This window comes from Lolium rigidum, chromosome 6 (genome assembly GCF_022539505.1).
Source record: "Lolium rigidum isolate FL_2022 chromosome 6, APGP_CSIRO_Lrig_0.1, whole genome shotgun sequence".
NCBI lineage: Eukaryota > Viridiplantae > Streptophyta > Magnoliopsida > Poales > Poaceae > Lolium > Lolium rigidum.
Window position 1 is genome coordinate 30,518,681 of NC_061513.1, and position 17,290 is coordinate 30,535,970.

General features: G+C 41.8%; 1 protein-coding gene across 1 annotated transcript in view; it reads left to right on the top strand.

Annotated features, from left to right (window-relative positions):
* Positions 1-2,686: 2,686 nt before the first annotated feature.
* Positions 2,687-17,290, top strand: part of LOC124662377 (protein Rf1, mitochondrial-like) — a 30,750-nt gene continuing 16,146 nt past the window's right edge. The window contains exon 1 of the mRNA XM_047200223.1: positions 2,687-2,759. Coding sequence (XP_047056179.1) covers positions 2,687-2,759 — 73 coding nt within the window. The remainder of the gene's footprint in view (positions 2,760-17,290) is intronic.

A 17,290-nucleotide genomic window follows, 5' to 3' on the forward strand; every position in this document is an offset into this window, starting at 1 on the left:
TTAGTCGTTTTACAGATAAGTCCTTAAGTTTTGAAGAAAAATTACCCATGGGTCCCTCGTGTCACGCAGTTTTCAAATAATCACCTATTTATTTTTTAAATCTTCATAACTTTTAAATACTAATTCAAATCGAAAAACTTTTAATATGAAAAGTGCTCATAAATGTTTGAATATTTCAAATATAAACTTTTTGAAACCTTCATAACTTTTGAATACTAATTCAAATGGAAAAACTTATAACATGAAAAGTGCTCAGAAATGTTTGAATATTTCAAATATAATTTTTTTGAAACCTTCATAACTTTTGAATACCAATTCAAATGAAAAAACTTATAACATGAAAAGTGCTCAGGAATGTTTGAATATTTCAAATTTAAACTTTTTAAAACCCTCATAACTTTTGAATACCAATTCAAATGAAAAAACTTATAACATGAAAAGTGCTCAGAAATATTTGAATATTTCAAATATATATATTTAGTTCACTATTTCAGATAATTAAAATTTACAAACAAATAAATTACTTCTATTCATAATGTAAAGTTTGAAAATTCATAACTTCAATTCTATAACTCCAAATAATTTAAATAATATGTCTAAATTTATTAGAAAAATCCAAGGAATCTATTTCTAGCATAGATACTATGCTTAGAGAGTGGTAGTTCTATGTTATATACTCTGCTCACGCGGGTACCTGACCAGCCCCACGAGCAACACGAACAAGGGAAGCGCAACTGGCAACCAGCGAAGTTGGCGCGGAGGCCTGCGCTAATCGGGGAAGATTACCTAATCGGTAGTGGCGCGAGGGCCCACCCCGGCGAGGACGGTTGTGTGTTGCTCGGATCTGCTGGCAATAATGCTCGTCCACTTGTCATTGACGGGGAACCGCAATTGCGACGGGGACCGATGTACTTCAGGTAACTAACGTGTAGCAAAGACGCAGGCGCACGAGAAGAACAATCTGTGGTTATGGATGTTAGAAATGGATTCCTTGGATTTTTATAATAAATTTAGACATATTATTTATACTATTTGGAGTTATAGAATTGAAGTTATGAATTTCCAAAGTTTACATTATGAATAGAAGTAATTTATTTGTTTGTGAATTTTAATTATCTAAAATAGTGAACTAAATTTATATATTTAAAATATTCAAACATTTTTGAGCATTTTTCATGTTATAAGTTTTTCCATTTGAATTGGTATTTAAAAGTTATGAAGGTTTTAAAAAGTTTGAATTGAAATATTCAAACATTTTTGAGCACTTTTCATGTTATAAGTTTTTCCATTTAAATTGGTATTCAAAAGTTATGAAAGTTTTTCAAAAAATTATTTGAAATATTCAAACATTTCTGAGCACTTTTCATATTATAAGTTTTTCCATTTGAATTAGTATTCAAAAGTTATGAAGGTTTCAAAAGTTTATATTTGAAATATTCAAACATTTCTGAGCACTTTTCATATTATAAGTTTTTCCATTTGAATTAGTATTCAAAAGTTATGAAGGTTTCAAAAAGTTTATATTTGAAATATTCAAACACTTCCGGGCACTTTTCATATTAAAAGTTTTTCGATTTGAATTAGTATTTAAAAGTAATGAAGGTTTGAAAAATAAATAGGTGATTATTTAAAAACTGCGAGACACGAGGGACCTGTGCGTAATTTTCCATCAAAACTTAAGGACTTATCTGCAAAACGACTAACTCTAGGGTGCCATGTCATGCTTGTCAGTGGGCCAGCGTTGTCGGAATTGCTATCAATTCGTGTTCAATTCAGGATAAGTGCTATCTGAGACAACCTCCATCAAATGTGGTAGTTCTACGTGATTGGAACGACAAGTGGTAGTTTTCCGAAATTTTGCATAGAAAGTAGTAGTTTTATGCTATATACTCTGGAGCACAGCATTCATCTGCTGCTTAATTCGTCGCTACGGTTTCAGTTTTCTGTACACAAACGTCTGCCTTCGGCATGTGTCCAAAATCCAAATCAACGGTAATGTATCACATTTAGAAAAATACTTCATCTTTTCTTATTTACTTCCGCATCCTCAATTTAGTCAAAGTCAAATTTGAAATGTTTGCCACATGTACGTTTAGGAAAAATATCAGCATCTACACCACAAAATCTGTGGTACTAGAATTGTATAAAGTACTTCATCCCTTCCATAATTCTTTTCATGCTTTTATTTAAAATTTGAGCTAAAATCGTGACAAGATTATGGAACAAATAGAATATATTTTCATATTATATGCTTTCAATACTATAGATGTTGTTTTTGTTATGTAATTGGTCCAACTTTGCAAATTTAACTTTAAGTGAACATGAATTAAATAAAAACAAAGGGATTAGAGCATCTCCGATGGCGCCCCAGATGCCCCATGCGCTGACGATCAGTGGCGGACCTACATTGCAGCAAAACTTGGCCATAGCCCGCCCAGCACATAGAGACTTAATCATATGTACATGTAAAATTCGGCACCAAAACAACACATTTCACTTTCATTCAGTGTACTAGCCCACCCAAGTTTTTCGGGCTAGATCCGCCGCTACTGACGACATGTACTCGCACGTGACGGCTCGTTCCCCATGGCGGAGGTAATGGCGGCGCCGAGATCAACCAAACCCTCCACGAATCTGTGAAAATCATCCTCGCGATCGAAACGAATACATGAAGTGGTGGTCAGCGATGGATTCTGGCAACATCGTTGACCTCACAGAGGGCAACGACGGCAGCAAGAAGGCCGGCAAGGAAGATGCATGTAGCGGCATTTCCTCTTTGGACTAGAGGGTGTTCCAGCTAACCTAGATTAGTATAGTTTAAGTTTTTTTTAAAATTGTTCAAACTTTGTATAAATTGTTTTAATCAAATTTGATTTTTTTATTTTTGATACTACCTCTGTTCCTAAAAAAGTATCTCAACTTTGTCTAGGTACGGAGTTATATAGTCATGTTTTAGGTATAGATTCATCTGTATTTAAAAAAGGTTGCGAAGCTTTTTTTGAAACAGAGAAAGTATTCAGTTTGGGCTATAGAATTGGGGACGCCTCCAAAACGACTTATGTGACGATGTTGCCGGACAAAGTTACGGGGCGGTGGAGATGCGCTTAGATACAAAGGCTGGCAATATGCAAATAGACAGTGCGCATCACTTTGATGCAGAGGGGCTGAGGCAAAGTTTCCCAAAGAAAGAAAAAAATGCAGAAAGATACGTGATTGCCGGGGGAGTAATTGAGGTTGTGATTTGTTAGTTTATTCATCGATCGATCGCACCAAGTCTAGATGATGATGGAAAACATGCGTGTAATGATCGATAACCTCAACATAACCGACGTAGAGGTCACATGCACGCATTACTAATTTACTACCGGTTCCGAGCAGCAGGTAACACATACTCACTCCCTGTCTCCTTTCCCATTTTAGGGACCTTTTTGTGTTCTCGTTCGGACATTTGGCCAGCTTCCTTGGATCCAGGAACGATGAAATCGTAGACAAGCAAGCTTGCATGAATGACAGTGTCGTCGTTCCGAGACGACCCGCCCAATGTCACTTTACATGCCTGCCGTGCGTCTGCAGCTGGAGTTCCCTTGAAGAATAGTGTACGAAGAACTGGTAGACTGTTCATTGTCTACCTGAACCAACAGAGTCTGCAGGCCGGCCGGTGCTCGTGCACCAACCATGCTGCGGTACGAATCTGACCGTCGACTACTATTAATAATCCACCGCCCAAAGACCCACGCAGCGCCATGCAAAGTATCCTACACAACGCTAAAGCAGCTAGCAGAGCGGCTATACCTTGTACATGTATGGACGAATGGTATCTTGACTTGAAGATAACATGCACAAAAATTTACTTCCTCCTATTCATAATTATTTTGCATTTTAAGTTTGGTTAAAGTCAAACTATATAAACTTTGACCAAATATTTACGAACAAATATCAACATCTAAAATATATAATTTGTTATAAAGGATCATCATAAGGTATATTTTACTATTATATGTATGTAATATTATGGATACTGATATTTTTCTTATATTCGTAGCTATGAGACCTTACGAAGTTTGATTTTAACTAAACCCTACGCGAAGTAAAAGAAGAAAAAAAACGCCCGCGCGTGCTTGCACATAGTGTTTCGCCTAACTTGGGACAACGGGCGGCCTGAGCTCTCGGGAGCAGTGCGTTCTTTTTCAGGCGAAAGGTCAGCGCCAACTGCGATGATGCATGTGGGTGTCGTAACCTTGTGCAGGGACGGAGACAAGGGGGGCGAGGGGGGGGGGCTAGGCCCCCCCCCCCCCCCACAAGGTTGAGATTTTGTGAAGAATAGTAGGCACTTAAACTGATTTTTCATGGTGATTTATCCATGTCTGCCCCCCTCATGAAGTTCACAACACAGTTCGCCCCCCTCATGTTTCGATCCTAGCTCCGTCCCTGACCTTGTGGGTGGTGCCGTCGTGGTTACCCCTTCCGCACTATGGCTCCGGGTTGAAAACCCTTGACACGGTCTTGATGGCAGCGGTGGGGTGCATTGTTCCCCTCTTGGGGGGTTGTGGAGCTTTGATTCCACTCGATGTCATCTATTATTGGTTCGTTGTGCTGCTTTATTTGTAAAGCGGCAAAACCTACATTTGGTTTCAGAATTTGCTCAGCTACATGATATATCGATCACGTGTAAAATGGCTGCTAATGGTTGTGAAAAGAAAATGATACGCGATGTACACTCTTTGCTTGGCGCGTTGACAGCAGCACATCATGGTCTCACTTGGTTTTGACGCACGCGAGATCAAGGCTGCTTAATTAATTGGAGAGGTTAGGCATTACGCTATAATGCGGTAGGTTTTCAAAAGTTTTCGGACCATTTTTATATATCTTCCACGCAAAAGTCGCAGCACGCCAGCACGGAATCTGATTTTAATTTGAGCTCGAATAGTATCGGCTGGGAAAGCTAATCGCCGGCCTAGGTTGGAAAGCGCCTTTTGCCGATGATCGAGACTGAAAAGGAAGTTCGTGCTTTGTAGGCACATGAATGCATTTTGCTCCATCATTTTTGAATGATGAGCGACTAACCCACTGCGGCTTAATTATTCGGAGACTTTTTTAAAAAAAATTGGGTGGTCGGTTCCTTTGGAGATGGATGGACCCCGTCGTATGTTTTTGGGGAGTGCTGTACACCGACCTGGTCGGTGTGTACGGGCCACCGCACACCCCACCGACCAGGCCGGTTGATTGGGCCGCGGCCCATTAGTAGTAGGTACTTTTTTTTTCTTTTTTTTGCTGTTTCTTTTTTGTTAATATTTTTCTTTTTAATATCTAACTTTTAAAAAATATATTTCGGAGAACAAAATTTCAAAATCTGTTCAGATTCGAAATTTTGGAAATGTTCAGATTTTGATTTAATTTTTTTCGAAATTTGAACATTTCCGGATATGGATATAATCTAAATTTGAAAAAAAATTAAATTTGTAAAATTTATTTTTTCCAAAAATTAACATTCTTAGTTATGAACATTTTTTTAATTTGAACATTTTTCCAAATTTGAATGCTTTATATATTTGAACGGATTTCAAATTTGAACGCTTTTATAATTTGAACATTTTTTGTATTTGAACATTTTTCAAATTTGAACGGATTTCAAATTTGAACGGATTTCAAATTTGAGCACTTTTTTATTTAAAAACGGTTTTAAAATTTGAACGTTTTTAAAATTTAAACATTTTTTAAATTTTGAACAGTTTTCAATTTTGAAATTTTTCTGAATTTGAAATATTTCCAAATTTAAACAAAAATAAAAATAAAAAAACAAAAAAAAAACAAAAAGAACAGAAAATAAAAAAGAAAAAGGAAAGAAAAAAGGAACAGAAACAGAAAACAGAAAAAGAGGCGAAATGGGCCGACCAGACCGGCCCATACCGCGCGCGGGGGGTGTGCGGCGCGCGGTAGCGACCGACCTAGTCGGTGTATAGGATTTGCCTATGTTTTTTTTATAGGAAAAGAAGGCTACTTCCACCTTGCTGGGCCGGGCTTCCGTTCCGTTTTGAGCGGCCCATCTGAGGGCCTGCAACAGCTACTGGTTAGAGAAGGGTCGTCGGGAGGTGGACCTAGCAGGGAGGTGATATACACCACCCTGGTCGGTGCGGACCAGGTACCGCACTCCCAAGGAAGCCTGTTGGGCCGGCCCAGTCACGTTTCTTTTTGTGTTTTTTTCTTTTTTTCTCATTTTCTGCACTTTCATTTTTTTTCTTTTTTATAAATCTAAAATGCTAATGTGAAAAAATTTCGGAAAAATATTTTTTTATAATATGAACTTTCCAAAATCTGAATATTTTTAAATTTGTATATTTTCGAAAAATTTAAAGAAATTCAAGTTTTTTATATATTTTTTATATGAACAATTTCCGGATTTGATCAATTTTTGGATTTGAACATTTTTCGAATTTGAACATTTTTTGGAATTTGAACAATTTTCGGATTTGAACATTTTTTATGTTTGAATATTTTTTTAACAAAGTTGAATATTTTTTAGATTGAACATTTTTCAAAAATTGGATTTTTCCCAAAATTTGAACATTTTTAGAAAATGAACATACTCCCTCTGGTTCATATTAATTGACTCTAATATGGATGTATGTAGACACATTTTAGTTCTAGATACATCCATATTGAAGTCAATTAATATGAATCGGAGGGAGTATTTAAATTTGAACATTTTTCGGATACGAATAATTTTTAGCTTTGAACATTTTTCGTTTTGAACATTTTCAAATTTGAACGTTTTTCGAACTTGAACTATTTTCAATTTTGAACTTTTCAATTTTGAAATTTTTCAATTTTAAACTTTTTCAATTTTGAACAAAAATAAAAATAAACAGGAAAGGAAAGGGAACAAAAAAGAAAACAGAAAAAAAACAGAAACAGAAACAGAAAACGAAAAAAAGAAAGAAGGTGAAATGGGCCAGGCCCAGTACCCGACCAGGGTGTGCGGTGCCTGGTAGGCACCGACCTGGTCGGTGTATAGGATTTGCCGACCTGGCAGGGTTAATAGCCCTTCTAAAACCGAGCGAAGCTCCACCTCAATATCTGGCTACATCGGCATCATTTGGGGCAGCCCAATGGCGGATACAGTTTTTGTTAAGGAATTCTGAAAAATTGCAGTAAAATCATTTTAGAGATCAACAAATGTACAAAAATGCTTGAAATATTTTTAGCTCAAGAAAAATCGGACCACCCAAATTAATTAAGCACCTTTTTTCCTTTGTCGTTCCGCTCCACTATAGACCATTGTGTAAAAAATCAGACCGGGGATCAAACTGATGAGCGTGTCGGTTCATGTTTTTACCTGTTAGACAGTGGCTCACTAGTCACTACCTGATTTTTTAAGCAATAAAATAATATATTTACTAATAAATGTTGCAATAAATTAAAAATATACTATATGCAAAAATATGATGGTGGCTCTATACTTAATTTTTTTTGCGAAAATTCCACCGCTCTATATAATCATCAATAGTAGTACAAACATCCCAAAAGATAATAAAAATTACAAATAGGTACTTGGACCCCCTAGCGACGACTACAAACACTAGCACGAGTAGAAGGCGCACCGCCGTCATCGCCCCTCCATCACCGGAGTCAGGCAAAACTTGTCGTAGTAGAGCTTGCGCGCCGCTGTTATCGCCCCTCCATCACCGAAGTCAGACAAAAGCTTGTCGTAGTAGAGCTTATTGTAGTAGGCATACGAGAAGTCGTCGTGCTAAAGCCTCGAAGAACCAGCGCAATAGAGCAACAATCATCGCCAATGATAACAACCGTAGATCAGAAGAGACTGACATGAAACCATACCGACGAACATGAAAACCGATCGGGTCCCTGGAGATTCGTCGGGCACACGACTCCACGCGCCCTCTGTCAATGCTAGACACACCACCTGATCAAGGATAGGACAGGGAGGACTTTATTCTTGACTTCAAGATGTAGCCGCCGCCTCAACATCTCGAAAAAGATAGTGAAAAAAAACCCACAAAAAGAACAGAAACTTCCCATCGAGAGAACCTGCGGTCTGCCATACCTCCAAGACCCCAAGACCGCTGGAGATGGAGCGGGCAAGAGGTATCGCTGGCGAGAAGGACCAAATCCTATATTGGTTTTGTGGCTCTAGGTCAGCACTAGAGCCGCTGAAGGACCTAGAGGTGGCTCAATTTTAACTGATGACGACTTGATGACAAAGTCAACAAGAGAAACCACAAAACTTATGTTGAATTGATCTTCCTCTGATAAAAGCCAATCAGCAAAAACCTTTCACTGCAGACGATACCGGCTCTGTTTCTGAGTTCGACTTGGCATGTGCTTTTTATTCTGTATCTTGGCCTCTAGTGCAGATCCTTCGGAGAACGGGTTTTTGGTCCACGTTTCTTGCACTGAATAATTATACTGATATCAACTGCAAGCACCTGTATATTGATCAATGGGAGCCCCAGAGCTCGAATTTGGCATGTGAGGGGGGCTTAGGCAGGAAGATCCCTTCTCCCCACAATTGTTCCTCCACACTATGGAGAAATATTATATTAAAAAAGCTGAGCAGAGAGGGGTGTTTCAGAACCTGCAAACTCAGGAAGTCAGATACAGGTTATATTTATATGCTGACACACGCAACGCTCTTCCTCCAACCTCCCCCTATACCCCCCAACCTCATCGCCCCCAGATTCATTGCCGGGCTAAGCTCGCGATACCGGTGAAGGGAGCGACAGGGATTTGAACTCTCGGCGCTAGATGAAGAATCTTCGCGCGGTGTTTTCCAAGACCAAGGCGGCGGCAGGACGAGCTTCCCCTTCGCTTGCGTTCGGCGGCTTCGTAGGTGGGGGCTCGAGAACAAAGGCGGCAGCCTCTGGCGGTGTGGCGGAGCGGGCTCTGTGGCGAAGGGAGGAGGAGGGTGCTGGCCGTGGTGCAAGGGCCGCCGCGTCGGTGCCCAGGACTAGATCCCTAGGATGTCAGCTTCCCCTTCATCTGTCGTGCCACCCTTCCGTCCCCGACCCCGATGGTTTCTTTGGTCGGCGGATATGGTGCTAGGATGGGTGCGCTGGAGGTGGTGTTGATTCCGGAAGAAATCCCTAGCTAGCGGTGCCAGCCGCGACGGTGGTGACGCCCACGGGCACCATGTTCTTTCTGGAGCACCATTAAGGTATCTTGCCCCCTCCCATCCCCCTCTTGATACCCCGGAGAAAACCCAAATCCCTTGGTTTGGGCGATAGCGACGCTCCATGCGCCGTCACCTTCCTCAAGGTGGCGCCTTGGGTTAGTTGGGGTTGTCGGTTAGTGTTGTTTCTGGTGGTAGGAGTCATTGCTGTGGTCTGGGCGGCGGTGGTGCTGTTGAGCGCTAGGGGTCTGGCTCCTGCAATCCCTTTGGCTGCTCGTTGTTCGTCCTCTGCACTCGCTCGGGTGCGCGGTTGCGGGACGACAGGAGCACGGTTCTTCTCCCTTGCAGGCGATGCTCCGAGGCTTTGCTCTGTCGGCACTTATCTCCTACATGGCACCTTCCCTTCAGTGTCCTTGCTCTGCAGCTTCGTCTCTTCGTGACTGGTTCCGTGGTCGGCAGCAAGGCTTCTTGAGGTGTGCTAGATGCAACGAATGGGTGGGCTCAGTTTGGCAGTTTGGTTCCTAGTCCATTCTCTGCTCTGCACTAGTGGAGAAGAGGCCTTTGGTCCCAAGCAAATGTCCCGGTGCTGAACCAAACCGGGTCCAATGGTGGCATTGGTCCCGGTTCGTTTCTGCCCAGGACGACCCCACCCGCTGGAGCTTGTCCGGTAGTGGCCTTTGGACCCGGTTTGTAATACAAACCGGGACTAAAGGGTCCACGGCGGGGCGCGACGGGCCGTGTCAGCCGTGGGAAACCTTTAGTCCCGGTTTGTATTACAAACCGGGTCCAAAGCCCCACCCTCTGGACCCGGTTTGTGTTACAAACCGGGACAAGGTCCCCAATCTGGCTATATTACCTTGCCCTGCCCAAGTGTGAGCCACACTTGGCCATTTTTTCACTTTCTTCACAAGAGGGGTGTATTGCTCTCCTCTCTTCTTCACATGCACAAGAGGTGTTTGATGAAATGCTTAAGAGGATTTGCCACTTGAGTTTACACAAATCAAGCCACACTTAACTTGTTTTTTTCTTCTTCATCGAGGTTAACAACTTTATCCTTTTCATCCGTAATTGATAAAATGCATGTGTATATATACGTCGTGATGTTCCGTAATGGTTTTGATCGGCTAAATTATATCATGCAGATGAATCGGCAATGGATGTACATTGACCGACGGTTTGACGAGTTCACTTCGGGCCTGGATAATTTTATGGCCGTGGCGGAGACAAACAAACATGGTGGCTTCATGTATTGTCCATGTGTGAACTGCAAGAATACCGTAAATTACGCTCACTCGAGTCTCATTCACAGCCACCTTCTGCGATCCGGTTTCATGCCCGAGTTACTATTGTTGGACCAAGCACGGAGAAAGAGGGGTTATGATGGAAGACAATGAAGAAGAGGAAGAGGATGATGACGGTTATCCCAATTTCCCCGAATACGATGATACCTGCAGAAGGCAATGAAGACAATGAAGTAGAAGATCAAGAGGCACCGGATGAGCCTCGCCGATGATGATCTTGGTCGGGCCATTGCTGATGCAAGGAGAGAATGTGAAACTGAAAAGTAAAGGTTGGCCTTCGACAAGATGATAGAAGATCACAACAAATTGTTATACCCAACTTGCGAAGATGGCCATAAAAAGCTAGGCAGCACGCTGGAATTGTTGCAATGGAAGGTAGAGAACGGTGTCACTGACTCAGGATTTGGAAAGTTGTCGACAATAATTAAGAGGAAGCTTCCAAGGGTAACGAATTGCCCGCCGAGTACGTACGAAGCGAAGAAGATTGTCTGCCCTCTAGGATTAGATGTGCAAAAGATACATGCATGCATTAATGACTGCATCCTCTACCGCGGTGAGTACGAGAATTTGGATGCATGTCCGGTGTGCACTCGCATTGCGGTATAAGATCAGACGAGATGACCCTGGTGATGTTGAGGGCGAGCGCCCCAAGAAGAGGGTTCCTGCCAAGGTTATGTGGTATGCTCCTATAATACCACGGCTGAAACGCTTGTTCAGAAATAAAGAGCACGCTAGGTTGTTGCGATGGCACAAAGAAGACCGTAAGAAAGACGTGATGTTGAGGCACCCCTGCTGATGGATCCCAATGGAGAAAAATCGATAGAGAGTTCCCAAACTTTGCACAGGATGCAAGGAACTTAAGGTTTGGTCTAAGTACGAGATGGCATGAATCCTTTTGGAGAGCGGAGCTGCAGCCATAGCACTCGGCTTCGTGACTCTTTGTATATATAACCTTCCTCCTTGGTTGTGCATGAAGCGGAAGTTCATTATGATGCCGGTGCTCATACAAGGCCCGAAGCAACCCGGGAACGACATTGATGTGTACACGAAGCCATTAGTCGAAGAACTTCTACAACTGTGGTCCCTAGCAGGTGTACGTGTGTGGGACGAGCACAAGCAGGAGGAATTTGACCTAAGAGCGATGCTTTTCGTAACCATCAATGACTGGCCTGCTCTTGGTAACATTTCAGGACAGTCAAACAAGGGATACAATGCATGCACGCACTGTTTACATGAGCTCGAAGGTGATTATTTGGAAAAAGGTCAGAAGGTCGTGTACCGGGGCATCGTCGATTTCTTAGGACTACCCATCCCGTAAGAAAGAAAGGCAAGCATTACAACGGTGAGGCTGATCACCGGAGGAAGCCTCCCATCGTGATGGTGTTGATATATTTGGTATGGTCAAGGATCTAGATGTAATATTTGGAAAGGGTCCTGGCGGACGGTGCCGTTCCGAATGACGATGCCGGACACGCGCCCATGTGGAAGAAGAAATCTATTTTTTGGGAGCTAGAATATTGGAAAGTCTTAGAGGTCCGCTCTTCAATCGATGTGATGCACGTGACGAAGAATCTTTGCGTTAACCTGCTAGGCTTTCTGGGCGTGTACGGGAAGACAAAAGATACACCAGAAGCACAGGAGGACCAGCAACGTTGGAAAGACCCCAAAAAGTTGCATGAGAGAGTTAAAGGGCGTCATTTATCCAGCTACGCTCTTACAAAAGCAGAGAAGGAAATATTTTTTGAATGTCTGCGCAGTATCAAGGTCCCGTCCGGCTTCTCCTCCAATATAAAGGGAATAATAAATATGGAGAAGAAAACATTCCGGAACCCGAAGTCTCATGAGCTGTCACGTGATAATGACACAGTTCCTTCCGATTGCATTGAGGGGGCTTCTACCGGAAAATGTTCGACTGCCCATTGTGAAGCTATGTGCATTCCTCAATGCAATTTCTCAGAAGGTAATAAATCCAGAAATTCTACCGAGGTTGCAGAATGATGTGGTCCAATGTCTCGTTAGTTTTGAGCTGGTGTTCCCACCATCCTTCTTAAATATTATGACACATCTCCTCGTTCACCTGGTCGATAAGATTGCCATTCTCGGTCCTGTGTTTCTACACAATATGTTCCCCTTCGAGAGGTTCATGGGAGTCTTGAAGAAATATGTTCATAACCGTGCTAGGCCAGAAGGAAGCATCTCCAAGGGCTATGGAACAGAGGAGGTCATTGAATTCTGTGTTGACTTTATTCCTGACCTTAAGCCGATTGGTGTTCCTGAATCGCGGCATGAAGGGAGACTAAGTGGAAAAGGCACGCTGGGAAGGAAATCAATGATATGTAGGGACGGGATTTCTTTGACTCAAGCACACTACACAGTTCTACAAAGTTCCACCATGGTGGCTCCGTATATCGGTGACCACAAGAACTTTCTACGCTCCCGAACCCGGGGCGGTCGAACGATTGGATTAGACGTGAACACATGTCGACTTTCGGCGGTTGGTTGCAAAAACATCTCCCTGAATAACGAAGATATTGAAGATCAGGCTGTACTTGCTAGCCCAGACACCATCTTCGACTGTAGTGACTTTCCAAGGGTACGAGATAAATGGGAATACATTTTACACGATCGCCCAAGATAAAAAGAGCACCAACAAAACAGTGGTGTCCGCTTTGATGCAATAATGAATGAAGGCCCAAATGACACATATTATGGTTACATAGAGGATGTATGGGAACTTGAGTATGGACCTTCTTTTAAGGTCCCTTTGTTTAGGTGCAAATGGGTCAACAAAACAGGAGGCGGGGTTCAGGTAGACAAGTTGTATGGAATGACAACAGTGGATCTCAACAATCTTGGGTATAGAGACGAACCATTCGTCCTAGCCAAGGATGTGGCCCAGGTTTTCTATGTGAAGGATATGTCTAGTGATACGTCTCCAACGTATCGATAATTTCTTGTGTTCCATGCCACATTATTGATGTTATCTACATGTTATATGCACACTTTATGTCATATTCGTGCATTTTCTGGAACTAACCTATTAACAAGATGCCGAAGTGCCAGTTCTCGTTTTCTGCTGTTTTTGGTTTCAGAAATCCTAGTAACGAAATATTCTCGGAATCGGACGAAATCAACGCCCGGGTTCCTATTTTACCCGGAAGCATCCGGAACACACGAGAACGGCCGGAGAAGGGGGCAGGGCCACCACACCACACCCCGGCGCGGCCAGGGGGCGCCCCCTAGGGTGTGGGCCCCCGTAAGCCCTCCTGCGCCGCCTCTCCGCCTATATAAAGCCCCTGACCTAAAAACCTCGGGGCGTTCGACGAAAACCACGGAAACCTTCCAGAGCCGCCGCCATCGCGAAGCCAAGATCTGGGGGACAGGAGTCTCTGTTCCGGCACCCTGCCGGAGCGGGGAAGTGCCCCCGGAAGGCTTCTCCATCGACACCGCTGCCATCTCCACCGCCATCTTCATCACCGCTGCTGCTCCCATGAGGAGGGAGTAGTTCTCCATCGAGGCTCGGGGCTGTACCGGTAGCTATGTGGTTCATCTCTCTCCTATGTGCTTCAATACAATAATCTCATGAGCTGCCTTACATGATTGAGATTCATATGATGATGCTTGTAATCTAGATGTCATTATGCTAGTCAAGTGGGTTTTACTTATGTGATCTCCGGAGACTCCTCGTCCCACGTGTGTAAAGGTGACAGTGTGTGCACCGTGTGGGTCTCTTAGGCCATATTTCACAGAATACTTACTCAATGTTGAATGGCATAGTGAGGTGCTTATTTATATCTCTTTATGATTGCAATGTGTTTGTATCACAATTTATCTATGTGCTACTCTAGTGATGTGTTATTAAAGTAGTTTTATTCCTCCTGCACGTGTGCAAAGGTGACAGTGTGTGCACCGTGTTAGTACTTGGTTTATGCTATGATCATGATCTCTTGTAGATTGCGAAGTTAACTATTGCTATGATAATATTGATGTGATCTATTCCTCCTACATATGCATGAAGGTGACGAGTGTGCATGCTATGCTAGTACTTGGTTTAGTCTTTCGATCTATCTTACACTAAAGGTTACTAAAATATGAGCATTATTGTGGAGCTTGTTAACTCCGGCATTGAGGGTTCGTGTAATCCTACGCAATGTGTTCATCATCCAACAAAAGTGTAGAGTATGCATTTATCTATTCTCGTTATGTGATCAATGTTGAGAGTGTCCACTAGTGAAAGTGTAATCCCTAGGCCTTGTTCCTAAATATCGCTATCGCTGCTTGTTTACTCGTTTTATTGCGTTACTACTCGCTGCATTACTATCGCTTGTTTATCGTCTCCGGGCAAAGCACTTTTCTGGTGCTCGTTGCTATTACTTATTCATACCACTTGTATTTCACTATCTCTTCGCCGAACTAGTGCACCTATTAGGTGTGTTGGGGACACAAGAGACTTCTTGCTTTGTGGTTGCGGGGTTGCATGAGAGGGATATCTTTGACCTCTTCCTCCCCGAGTTCGATAAACCTTGGGTATCCACTTAAGGGAAACTTGCTGCTTTTCTACAAACCTCTCGCTCTTGGAGGCCCAACACTCGTCTACAAGAATAGAAGCTCCCGTAGACATCAAGCACTTTTACCGGCGCCGTTGCCGGGGAGGAAAGGTAAAAGGCACTCATACTACGGTCCCAGGTAAAGTATTTTTCTGGCGCCGTTGTGTTTGTGCTCGAAGCTATTTCCTTTAGATCCTGCAATTGCATCTTTTTGTTTCTTGTTTACACTAGTTAGGCATAATGGAAAACAACAAAAAATTTAGTGAGCTTTTTAATCTTTTTCCTGATTTAGAATTGTTTGGTGCAAACATTAAAAAACCAATGGAACCTCATTTGCATGCTAGTAGCGATGTTATTAGTATGAATGCAATTACTGCTAATGCTATGGAGAAGTCTAAGCTTGGGGAAGCTAGTTTTTGTGATCTTTTTAGCTTCCCATCTTCAGGTGAGAAAATTTGCTCTGATAATACTTTATCTCCCATATGCGATAACTCTAATGATGCTTGTGATATTTTAAATGCACCTACCGAAAGTACTCCATATAAAATACCTATGAAAATTATTGAACGTGTTATGGATAACCGCTATGAAGGGGATGGAACTGTGCATCCTGGAGATCATTTACTCGTTTTTGCATGAATTATGCGGGTTATTCAAGTGTCCAGGTATCTCTATGGATGAAGTGAAGAAGAAATTATTCTCTATGTCGTTGTCTGGTAAAGCGGCGCATTGGCATAAACTGCTGAAGGATGAGCATTCTCTTGATTGGAAGGATATTGTGCATCTATTTTATTCTAAATTCTATCCTCCAAGTGAAATTCACAAAGACCGAAACCGAATATATAATTTCTGGCCTCATGATGGAGAGAGTATTGCCCAAGCATGGGAGAGATTGAAGTCTTTAATGCTCAAATGCCCCAATCATGAGCTTCCAGGTAATATCATTATTGATAATTTCTATGCGAGACTTTCTCTTCAAGATAAGACTTTGCTGGATGCTACTTGTTCTGGATCATTCACGCGCAACAAAGAAGAGTTTAAAAGGGACCTTCTTGATCGGATTAAGGAGAACACTGAAGATTGGGAGAACGACAAAGGTAAAGAGTCAGGTATAAATTATGATTATGAATGCATTGAAACTTTTATGGATACCGATAAATTTCGAAATATGAGTGCTACTTATGGTCTTGACTCTCAAGTTGCTGCAAATCTTTATAAAGCCTTTGCTTCTCATTTTGAATTGCCTAAAAAGAATTTTGATAAGTATCATGAACCTTTTAAAGAGGCTTGCATGAAGAATGAAATTGTTGTTAATTATTGTAATGAGCATGCTCAAACTCCTAAGAATGTTATTTCCTATAAGCATGTTAATTTTTGTGGAATACATAGACCTTGTGGAATTAATCATATCAAAGATGAATACTGTATCCATCATGCTAATGAAAAAACTAGAAAGTGGTTTAGGGCTCTAGATGATCTTGGTAAAAAAGTTTGTGCCCTCTATCCTTTTATTTGTGAAGTTTGCCATGAAGTGGGTCATTTTAATTTTCAATGCTCCTCCAATGATAATTTGAACCCAATGAGTGCTGCAAATTTGTATTGTGATGATGAAATTACTCCTAATCAGCATGATGAACTTACTTTATTTTTGGGGTGTGAAGAAGCTGTCGAGAAAAATCTCTTTGTTACATATGAGTGATCTTGATGTTGATGATGTCCTCGCATGGGTGTTTTTCTTATTGCATTGATAATAGCCATACAAATACTTACATACAAAATATTTTAGAAGATGACACCTTGCCAAAATATGATAGGACCACTGTGTGTTTTCAACTAATTAATGAAAAGGAGGGATCCTCCCAAGTTTCTTCTATTGTTTCTGAAAGTAAATCAGGTTATGCGGACAAGCCACCCTTCAAGCCTCTTCCTCCTAAAAAGGGGAACGAGGAGAAGGAAGAGAAGAAGAAGAAGAAGGGAACGAAGAAGAAGAAGAAGAAGGAGAATAAAAAGAAAGAGGTAACGGCGTATCCCCGCGTGAATGAGATAACGTTAGGTAACCGTAAGTATGTTGCTCCTAATGATTATTGTGACAATGAATCTGAATACGATGATCTTCCTATGCCCTTTACATACATTAGCGATCATGATTTGAATGAGCACACTACTTTTGATATTACAAATCTCTCGGGAAACTAATTCTGAAAATGATGATAATAATTGCCATAGTGTCAGTACTATCCATGCTTCCTCCCATAATGATATAGAAAGCTCTAAGCTTGGGGAAGAGGTGTTTGAAAATCCTTTAGCTACTGGTC